The sequence below is a fragment of the Mytilus galloprovincialis genome, chromosome 3 (assembly GCF_965363235.1).
Source record: "Mytilus galloprovincialis chromosome 3, xbMytGall1.hap1.1, whole genome shotgun sequence".
NCBI classification, from domain to species: Eukaryota; Metazoa; Mollusca; class Bivalvia; order Mytilida; family Mytilidae; genus Mytilus; species Mytilus galloprovincialis.
Genome location: NC_134840.1, coordinates 47,201,061 through 47,213,327, shown reverse-complemented (window position 1 = coordinate 47,213,327; position 12,267 = coordinate 47,201,061). Strand labels below are relative to the sequence as shown.

General features: G+C 32.2%; 1 protein-coding gene across 2 annotated transcripts in view; it reads left to right on the top strand.

Moving 5' to 3' along the window:
- Nucleotides 1-12,267, top strand: part of LOC143068148 (rap guanine nucleotide exchange factor 4-like) — a 103,859-nt gene that overhangs the window by 72,307 nt on the left and 19,285 nt on the right. For both annotated transcript variants that reach the window (XM_076241955.1, XM_076241956.1), the window contains 2 exons: nt 6,944-7,089; nt 12,090-12,166. In XM_076241955.1, coding sequence (XP_076098070.1) covers nt 6,944-7,089; nt 12,090-12,166 — 223 coding nt within the window. The remainder of the gene's footprint in view (nt 1-6,943; nt 7,090-12,089; nt 12,167-12,267) is intronic.

The window sequence follows — 12,267 nt, the reverse complement described above, 5'->3', positions numbered from 1 at the left end:
TCCAAACTTGGCCACAATCATCTTTTGGGTTAGTAGTTTGAAAAATGTGTCCGGTGACCCGGCCATCCAACCAAGATGGCTGCCATGGCTAAAAATAGAACATGGGATAAAATGCAGTTTTTGGCTTATAACTCAAAAACCAAAGCATTAAGAGCAAATCTGACATGGGGTAAAATTGTTTATCAGGTCAACATTTATCTGCTCTGAAATTTTTAGATGAATCGGACAACCCGTTGTTGGGTTGCTGACCCTGAATTGTTAGTTTTAAGGAAATTTTGCTGTTTTTGGTCATTATCTTGAATATTATTATTGATAGAGATAAACTGTAAACATGAATAATGTTCAGCAAAGTAAGATTTACAAATAAGTCAACATGACCGAAATGGTCAATTGACCCCCTTAGGAGTTATTGTTCTTTATAGTCAATTTTCAACAATTTTCATAAAATTTGTAAATTTTTACTAACATTTTCCACTGAAACTAATGGGCCAAGTTCATTATAGATAGAGATAATTTTAAGCAGCAAGAATGTTCAGTAAAGTAAGATGTACAAACACATCACCATCACCAAAACACAATTTTGTCATGAATCCATCTGCTTCCTTTAATATTCACATAGACCAAGGTGAGCGACACAGGCTCTTTAGAGCCTCTAGTTTTAAGGTAAATAAATGATATTTGACATTATTTTATCCAATAACTAGTAGGAACTTTGTCACAAATACAGTTTGGGATATCCATTTGCAAGGCCAAGATAATATTAACATACCTTGCATATGCAGTTACACCTTGTGGTGGCTTACTGATAATTTTTTAATGTATTAAAAGCGATCAATTAGACTAGATTTATTGTCACTCTCTATTTGATGGTGTGAAACGGACAATAAACCACTTTTCTATGACACCACTCCTGTGTATAACATGAATGTAAGGTTTTGATATCATAATTAATTTATCCTTATTTGGGTTAATTATCATACAACTGGATTGTGCAGTATCTGAAAGAAATAGTTCATAAGTATGACATACTAACCTTAGACCTACTTCTTACTACATGATAGACTTGACTCAGTCTATCATTTGTTGTTTGACAAATGTTTAAATTTTCAACTGAGTAGTTGAAGGTCAACAATTTTCTGTTTATTTATCTTTGCCTGACCTTGCTCAGGTGTCATGGTAGCAAGCTAACTGGGACAGTGGGAATTTTTAAGGTCTTTCCCCTACATGGGAAAGACCTTATTGTTTTTCTAATGTTTTTTTTTTTCTTTTTTTTTTCCTTCCAGCATTTGTTTGGCACGCCCTCCTACCGCTTCTATTGGAGTTATCAATACCAAATTTGAACCATCGATAGACCTCATCATGAACTTTTACCAGATGAACTTTTGTAGGATTTCATCAGCCCCTTTCGAAGTTATCTCCCTTTTATTGATTTTTTTCAACATGGCCCCCCCCCCCCTAAATGTTTTAAAAGATATCATGACCTTATTTAGACAATAGGTAGATATTATCATGATGTATTACCATATGAGGCTGCATAGGATTTCATCATCCCCTTTGAGAGTTATATCCCCTTGAAGCAATTTCTTTTATTTGTATTTTTCTTTAAAAGTATTAGAGATAGAATCGATTTGAAACTGGCAGCATATACAAGAACAGATGGCAATGTTTATAAACATAAACAATTAATTTGTTACTAAACCTGATAAGGAGTTATTCCCCTTTAAAAATTAGAATTTTTTTTTGAAAAGTTCTATTTCGAGAACCAGAAGTCATAGAGACTTGGAACCTTCACCAATAATCTTGAATTCATATGACCTTTAATATGCACCTAAGGTCAAAGGTCACCGAGTGCAAAAAAAAATTACGCTGCAATTTCAAGCTTACATATTAGGAAAACGATAAGACTTTGCTGCATACATACAGCGCATAAAATGTTCTTCTCGACGAGCTCTACATTTTATACAATAAGCCCAAAAATGTCCGACCGTCTGTTCAAAAGTTACAACGGGATGATTCTTAAAAATATAGTATTGTGTGTATATCTTTTTAAATGTAACAGATATCAACCTACTATAAAGTGCAAAGATGATCAGTAATTCAAGACCTTCAATTTGAGGTCAATGTCAGGTCATGATTAAATTTCACCTTGACCTTCACAGTAAACAATGACCTTGACCTTGTGATTGTTGAAAGGTTAAGTGGTCCTGAGTTGAATGGTGCTAGTCCCATGTCTCTACGACTTCCGGTTCTCAAGTTTAGTATTGCATCATATATTTGATGATTAATTGTGACCTTGGTGAACTTTGAAATTGTCCCAATTCTTTTTCTATAATGTTGTCCTTCAACTGTAGATCATTTATCATTTAACAGATTTGAGATATCTATTGTCGTTTAAGAGATAATGCAGTTTGAAGTTTTGCGAGCGGAGCTGTGTATTTCTGAATCAACAAGAGCTTACCACTTAAAATGTTTTAGAAATTGAAGAGGTTAATATAGTTATATGTTTGCCCAAATACCAAAAACATTCCATGGAAAAAAACACCAAAAAATTAATTTGAAATTTTCAAGTTTTGCATTGACTTTGTAAGTTTCATAACTTTTATTTATAGAGTTGATATTGCATCATTATTTGCACTTTGTCAAATGGGGTCATCTGATATATCAAATTGAAGGTCTTAATAAACTCTACTTAAAAATGAAAATTTTAAACCCCCTTTTCATCCCAGGGGGACGGGTGGGGTCATTTAGTGCAAACATTCAAATTTCTCAGATGGTAAGGTTGTCGCATATCAAATGAAAGAACATAAAGCGTACATTTCAAATTTCAAATTGACGTCTCCCAAAAATGGGTTGGATGGGGTCATTGAGTGCAAAAAATAAATTTTCTTTTAAGATAGAGTTGTTGTATATCAAATGAAAGGTCATGATGTGTACATTTGAAATATCAAATTCCTGACCTCCAAAAATTAGTTGGATAGGGTTATTAAGTGCAAAAATCAAACTTTCTAGAACAAGGCATTGTCGCATATCAAATGAAAGCTCATCTACTTTATGTTACATATATCATACTTCCGATTTCAAAAATGTAGCCGGATGAGGTCATTAAGTGTTAAAAGAGAAAAGTTTCAGAAGGTATGCTTGTCGTATATAAAACGAAAGGTCGTACAAAGTACATTACGAAAACATCAATTTTACAGGAAAGACCTTTCAATTGTTTTACAAACAATTGAGATACTAGTTGGGTTTGATCTTTGTTAAAGGTTCAGACCAAGACCAAAGACCCGTTGCCTGCTTAGCACCTAACATATATACTTTATTCTAACATGACGTCCTTCAAACGCTTTGAGTACACACCCGTGGTAAAATATGAATATATTTCATGGGCTGTTCCCATTGTACCCCCACGTCATATGTTTTTAATGAATGAGGAACCCGACGTCATAGAACGATGACGTAAGAATATAAGCATTTTACGGGAAAATTCACGCTTGTGAATCCGAAAATCATCACAACAAGGAAACGTAAACAAACGATGCTAAAATGTGTTATAAGCCTTTTTTTTTATATACATGTTAGACATATAAGTAAATTATCATTTAAATTTATCTATAACTATCTAAATACGTTATTTTAAATAGTTAAAACATGTCACTAATTCAGTTTGCTCCGTTCTTTTACGTCAATTTAATAGTGCGTTTATTTATGAGAACGGCAAATATTTGCCTCCACCTAGAGCGCTTTGATCCAAAAGAATTGCCGTATTTGTCCTATTAGAATCGAAATAATTCATGGGGGCTTGAATATATCTAGATTTTATCACGGGTTGTCCCTTTATGCCGATATTTTACCCCTCGCTAACGCTCAGGGTAAAATATTTGTCATAAAGGGCCAACCCGTGGTAAAATCACGATATATTCAAGCCCCCATGAATTATTTCTTAAGTAAGAGCAAAGGTTTGTTAACTCAAAATCACAAAAATGCAATATTTCTATATATAACACTTATAAAGTTATCTCATTATATCTGTTTTGGAACCAGGATTTATTTTGACCTCATATTAATGTCATCCTGAATTGGTAGCCATCCTTCCAATCCTTCAATAAGTATACCCATCTCTATAGTTTACCACAGTCTGTCTGTAACACAATCATGTGGCATTTTATTAGAAACTTCTGACAAGAGAAAGCTTTTTGAAATATAGCACATTCTACCAAGCTTTGTCTGGTAATACCACACTGTCTGAGATGTTTTCAATGCCTTTAATGTTCCTGAACTCTGATATCTTTAAAATGTCATGCATGTATATAACGATTTGGTAACATTTCTATCAGCAAGTACAAGTGATAGCTTCTAGTTATAAATCAAACTTCAACTGGTCTTGCCATACAGTGTTATAGGTTTTCAGTTTTCCTTTGATTTTCTACTTCCTATTTGCCAAAAACATATTTCTGAAGAGACAGGTCCTGTATAAATTATAATTAGTGAACACAATCTCAATATACCTGTTGTTGTATATATTTTGCTCATATTAGACTTGATTTTTTTATGAGATTGTTTTATAAGAGTTATGGCTTATTTAATTTTTGCTAATATAGTGTGTTATCTTATTTATCTGGTGATGTAAATTGTTCAAAATTGTTATAATGGCCTGTTTATCAAAAATGTATTTGAATTTTGTTATGATAACATGCAACATGAAGTTCTACAAGATTTTTAAAAGAATCTTTAATTAACTTTTTATCTTGCCTAATGTGTCATATAGTTAGTTGACTTATGTTAGAGGATTTATTCTTTATTCATGCTTTTCAGTATATGTTTAAGTTACATACTCTCACTTTTATTGCTGTGCTTCATCTCATAGTTACTGCAAGGCTTTCAACGAATTTAACAAAAGCTTACTTCAGACTGCAAGTCATAGAACATCCCTATAACAAAGGTTTGAATGTAATTAAATGCTATATGCTAATCACTCTATATCTATTCATTGAAAGTCACATATGTGGGGTAATAGCAGCAAATTACAGACTATTAGATCTACCTAATCTTCAACCATTAGTCGACCTTCATTTCTTGGTTAAGTCAATGTTTAGAAAATTATACCAACTATAAATTTATTAGAATGAAAAAGTTGATTTTTTTTTAACATTTTAATAACGGTATGTTGACAGCCACGTATGTTGTGTAATAGAAACAATTTTCAAACTACAATAGGCATGTAGAAGATCTTTTGTAATCTTAAGTCAACCATCATATCATGTAATTCATTCTTATTTCAGTCAAAGTTCAGCAAATCATACAAACTACAAGTTCATTAGAATGATAAAGTAGATCCCAACTTCGTTATTTCTTTTACCAGTAATACCATTGAAGGCCATACTCATAAATTTTCATACTCTTTTTCTTGACATCTAGATTTGACTTCCTCTGGATTTTTCTCCGCAATTTGTGAGAATTTAATTGTAATTGATCTCTTGACCTATAGAGTTTTTAATCTGGATAAATTTTCGTCTCTTTTAGAGATTTAATTGAACTATTCTAAAGAAGAAAGATTTATTAATGAAAATAGTCTTTTATTAATTCATAGTAATGTTGATATATACTGGAGATGAATTTTAAGTAAGAAAATGTGTACATATATGTACAGCAAAACTTACTTAGCTCAAGGACACCACTAGAAAGAGAAAACTTGTCTTGTCAGGTTGCCCTTTTCTTGTTTCACTGTAGTAATTACTAAGTATTATGAAACTCAAATGTCATCTCTCTTATATAAGATCAGTTTTTATTGATCCCAAGGGTTATACCTCTTTATACAGGTTTTTGTTTCATTGTATTAATTACTAAGTATTATGGACCTTCAAGGTCATATCTCTTACATAAGATCAGTTTTCACTGGTCCCAAGAGTAACCTCAATCTATATAAAGGTTTGACAGTAGCTTCAATTGAATTTATCAAGACATGAACATTATGACTGAACTACAGTTTTGTATAACAGTAAAACATTGTCACCAATAAATAGTGTTATGATTGTACAGAGGGGAATATAGCACTACAGTGATATAATACCTAATAAGTCCCAATCAAATATTTATCTTTAGTACATCATTCAGTCTGATAACATAGTAATGGGTGTTTATTTACTTCAGATAACTAATATCATTACAAATATGTTCCATAGATTGGCCTATTTGAGCATTTAAGTGTCACAAGGATTGTGAGATTTCAGATCAATTCCTCCAATAGATCTTGCTAAGACTTTTCTTCATTGTACATTATTTATAGTCAACAGTGGGTTTAAGATGGAGTTAAGATTAGCAATCACAAATTGTCTACTGCAGACTGTCTTCAGCATTAATTTTGTAATTGTCTCTAAGATCTGTCCTGTTACTATGGATGTCTGAAGGGTTTGCCATCAGGGATGTAGAAGCATTCTGGTGAAAATGTAGTGATGAACTTAGATCAAGTTAATTGAAGATTGACCTTCTTGTGATGTAAGATGGCATTTGGTAAATGTCATCATTGTCATTAGATTTTATCAAAGGCAATAATCCCCCAAATTAGATAAGTTTATGAAACAACATCATGTAGGTTTAAGGAGAAACAAATTTATATTAAGAAAAAAATTTAAAAAACATAAGAAATTGTGTATTTACAAATCTGCTGTCAGTTTGAAAATTTCATCATCATCAATGCGTTCCCTACCATTTTAAGTGCTCCGCTATATGTTCATCTTTATGTTCATTTTCTTTTTTTCATTTCTTCATAAATCTCATCTTCATTTCTTTTTTGTCTTTTCTTGTACATCACCAAGTCTTCTCCTCCTATATATATACATGCATGTTAGCTGCTATTTTATGTCATGAAATTGGTTCATTTCAATTTTCCAGTTTGTTGTGTAATCCTAATTAACTTAGTAGCTGTCATTATTAATCTTGCTTTTTTCAGTCCTCATGATAGAACCTGTGAAGATTTGGAGATCATCTATGAAGAACTACTGCACATCAAAGCACTATCACATTTATCTACGATGGTCAAGAAAGAACTAGCTAGTGTTCTTATCTTTGAATCTCATGAAAAAGCTGGCACTGTGTGTAAGTTTAGCAGCAAGGAAATGTTTTAACACAACATCCACTGAATTCTAAAGGATGTGCATATTAGCGACTATAGATTACTGTATGACCTTCAGCAATGAGCAAATTCCATACCATACATTTAGAAAAAAGAACTGCATCAAAAAATGAAATGTTATTCAAAAAAGACAACCAAGGGTTTGAGTAATGATTTTTTTTTTTATAAACATAGTGCAAATATGACTGACAGCTATCAACAAAAACCACTGAATAACAGGCCCCTGACCTGGGACAGGCACATAAAACATGTGTTTGTTTTTGTTTGCTTAATTCTAGATTTCAATTAAAGGCTGGAACTCAAATTATAAATGTTACTCGCAATAATGGAACAGATAGATGACTTCATATTGTGAACCACAAAAGTTTTTATTCAAACTCAATTTATTTATTCTCTCACTCTCCTTTGTAATGTGACTTATATTACTGTTTAGGTTTTCTTTTGTAAATTAGTTCTACATTTTTGTCGAGCCTGCAACTTTTGTTGCAGAAAGCTCGACATAGGGATAATGATCTGGCGGCAGCGTTGTTAGTTAACTTCTTAAAAGCTTTATATTTTTGAAGATGGAAGACCTGGATGCTTCATACCATGTATATAGATGCCTCATGTTACGAAGTTTCCGTCAGTCACATGTCCAATGTCCTTGACCTCATTTTCATGGTTCAGTGACTTCTTGGAAAATCTTCTTTGTAATGTTAAATTCTCTCTTATTATAAGTAATAGGATAACTATATTTGGTATGTGCGTACTTTGCAAGGTCCTTATGCCCGTCAGACAATTTTCACTTGACCTCGACCTCATTTCATGGTTCAGTGAACAAGGTTAAGTTTTGGTGGTCAAGTCCATATCTCAGATACTATAAGCAATAGGTCTAGTATATTCGGTGTATGGAAGGACTGTAAGGTGTACATGTCCAACTGGCAGGTGTCATCTGACCTTGACCTCATTTTCATGGTCCAGAGGTTATAGTTAAGTTTTTGTGTTTTGGTCTGTTTTTCTTATACTATATGCAATTAGTGTACTATTTTTGGTGTATTGAATGATTGTAAGGTGTAAATGTCTGGCTGACAGGTGTCATCTGACCTTGACCTCATTTTCATGGTTCTGTGGTCAAAGTTTAGTTTTTGAGTGTTGGTCTATTTTTCTAATACTATATGCAATAGGTCAACTATATTTAGTGTATGGAAATATTTTATGATCTATATGTCAGTCACACAGGTTTTATTTGACCTTGACCTCATTTTCACGGTTCATTGCTAATTAAGTGTTAAGTATTTGTGTTTTGGTCTGTTTTTCTTAATTTATAAGCAATAGGTCAACTATATTTTGTTGTATGGATGAATTGTAAGCTGTACATGTCTCATGGTACATCTGACCTTGACCTTATTTTCATGGTTCATTAATCAATGTTTAGTTTTCTTGGTTAATGCTGAGTTTATGTGACAGTTGTAATAAAACTTTATATTTAGGACTATCAACATAATATCAATGATTAGTAATTATATAAAGAAGGCGAGACATTTCAGCGTGTGCACTCGTGTAGTAATGCATGTAGAAATGTGTAACCATAAACTTTTGTTAAAATGTTATATGATGATCATAAAAGTAATATTCTATACAATGCTAATGAGAATTCTCTTTGAAAATATCCTTTTTGAATATTTATAAATGGCAAATACTATTATATAAAAATGAAATGAATGTAACACTTGTTATTAATTTTTTCTGGAGTTATTAAAGCTTAGATGTCTTCTTTTAAGTATATTTTTCAATTTAATTTATATATTCACATGTATAAGTCAAAATATGATGTCTTAGTTAAGATTATATTTATTATATACTTTAATTTATATTGAATATTTATTACCAGCCTATTTAATGCTAATTCAAGAATTCCTTGTATGAAGTGGTATTATTGAGAAAGTGTGATATACATGGTTGAAATTGGTTTTAAAATTAAATTTGAAGATTTGAAAAGTTACAATATAATTGTGATATTGGAAAATGAATATTTGTTTTCTTCCTTTGATACAGTAAGGTATACTTTGTGACACAAAATTAAATTGGACCTCAGTATACATATAATTATCTTTGAAATTAGTTCGTTCTGTGTGATATATTTAAAATAATTGGTAAATTCTCTGTAGGTAACTTATTTATTTAACATTTTAAAAAGAATAAATGTGTGATCAGGTTTTCTTTCATAATGGAAGGAAGTTACATGGAAAAAGATGAGAGAATAACAGAGATTTATAAGTCATGTCGTCCACATTATTTTAGGGTTGACTTGATATAGGTTTCTGTTATCTAATTTTTGTTGTGTTCTTCAACATTCTGATTCGATATTCAAACATTTTCTTGTAAATTTTTAAGTCAATTCTGATTGTGGTTGAACACACCTGCTACGTGCAGGTTCAAATGCACAAACTCATTGTTGTCCAACCAGTGATATAGTTCACGAAATACATAGACTACTGGGCCACAGAGAATCCCTCTTACATAAAACCTATTGCTTTACAATTATGAATAGAAGGATAGTAATATAACAGTAGGCAATTTATATTTGGTATACACTTATGACAAAAGGATAGTTCTTACAATTGACTTTTGATATTTGGTATACAATATAAATAAAAGGATAGTTCTTGCAATGGACTTTTGATATTTGGTATACATTATAAATAGAAGGATAGTTCTTGCAATAGACTTTTGATATTTGGTATACAATATGAATAAAAGGAAAGTTCTTACAATAGACTTTTGATATTTGGTATACAATATAAATAAAAGGATAGTTCTTGCAATGGACTTTTGATATTTGGTATACATTATAAATAAAAGGATAGTTCTTGCAATGGACTTTTGATATTTGGTATACAATATAAATAAAAGGATAGTTCTTGCAATGGACTTTTGATATTTGGTATACATTATAAATAAAAGGATAGTTCTTACAATAGACTTTTGATATTTGGTATACAATATAAATAAAAGGATAGTTCTTACAATTGACTTTTGATATTGAGTATACAATATGAATAAAAGGATAGTTCTTACGATGGACTTTTGATATTTGGTATACAATATAAATAAAAGGATAGTTCTTGCAATGGACTTTTGATATTTGATATTCATTAGGGTTCCGCCAGAGGCGGTCCCCTATAGTGATCAGTCTGTCCGTCCGTCCGTCCGTCTGTTCGTCCGTCCGTCTGTCTGTCCGTCCGTAACACTTTGTGTCCGCTCCATATCTAGAGAACCATTATGATTTCATACTTTATACTTTACATGTTTATTAACCACCACCAGAGGGCGTGTCATGATGTATGTACAACTTCCTAGGTCAAAGGTCAAGGTAAAAAAACTTTGGTTTCAGTTGACAACCCTGTGTCCTGTGGTGAAGATCGTGTCCGCTCTATATCTTGAGAACCGTTATGATTTCAAAGTTTATACTTGACATGTATATGAACCAACACCAGAGGGTGTGTCATAATTTATGAACGACTGCCTAGGGCATAGTTCAAGGTCAAAAATTTTGGTTTCAGTTGACAACCCCATGTCCTATGGTAAAGATTGTGTCCGCTCTATATCTTGAGAACCGTTATCATTTCAAAGTTTATACTTGACATGTATATAAACCAACACCAAAGGGTGTGTCATAATTTATGTGCAACTTCCTAGGTCAAAGGTCAAGGTCAAAAACTTTGGTTTCAGTTGACAACCCCATGTCCTATGGTAAAGATCGTGTCCGCTCTATATCTTGAGAACCTTTATCATTTCAAAGTTTATACTTGACATGTTTATAAACCAACACCAAAGGGTGTGTCATAATTTATTTACAACTTCATAGGTCAAAGGTCAAGGTCAAAAACTTTGATTTCAGTTGACAAACCCATGTCCTATGGTAAAGATACAATTTTTTAATGCACATTATTCACAGAGATGGCTCCCATCTCAATGATATCTAGTTATAAATAAAAGGATAGTTCTTACAATTGACTATTGATATTTGGTATACACTGATGAAAAAAAGGATAGTTCTTACAATGGAGTTTTTGATATTTGGTATACAATATGAATAAAGGGATAGTTCTTGCAATGAACTTTTGATATTTGGTATACAATATAAATAAAAGGATATTTCTTACAATGGACTTTTGATATTTGGTATACATTTATGAATAAAAGGATATTTCTTACAATGGACAATTGAAATTCGGTATAAAAGTGTGAATATAAGATTTTTCATACAATAGACTATTGAAATTATTTGGTATACAATATGAATAAAAGGATAGTTCTTACAATGGACTATTTATATTTGGTTGATTGATTGATTTTTGGTTGCTCAGCGTCCAGTGGCAAATATTTCATGCATATTCAGGACGAGAACAAGTTCACAATAAATACAATAGGTAGGTCTTGTCATAATAGAGGCCATCTGGGATGATGATCGGGGAAATTTGGACTGCCACTAGAAAATGAGGGTATATTGGATAGGGACAGAAATTTTGCCTTGCAACCGGTCACCTACGGACCCCTCAAAGAATTGTTGCAACGGTTCTTAACGTGCAAAGAGCGTGGCACTCTCCTTACACAAGGCATCGGATTTAACATCTCCAATCTGACCGGACGTGACTGTGAACTTGATACGTCCCGCACAGCCAAACGGACGCCCCACTTCGGCAAGCGTTTTACTGCCGGTCAAAAGAAGACCAAGTGACCATATTTCTATTCCCCAGTCACCCTTGGGGGTTATTTATTTGGTATACCATTTTGGATAACAGAATAGCTCTCGCAATGGACTATTTATATTTGGTATACTATTTTGGATAAAAAAAATAGTTCTTACAATAGGCTATTCAAGAAAGAGGGAATATATCTCTGTATTAATCCTTAATTTAAAGAGTTAGGTTTTATAAGAATTTCAGAAAAATTAACTAGAATTATTTTTATTTTTTTCCAGTATTTAATCAAGGAGATGAGGGAAAGTCATGGTATATAATACTGAAAGGATCAGTTAATGTTGTTATATATGGAAAGGTAAGGAGCACATGTAAATCTAAAAATATGGCAATGACACAAGTAGGGAGTAGTTCTTGGGACACAAGGGGGAAAGACAATTTAACATGCATGGAATAGTC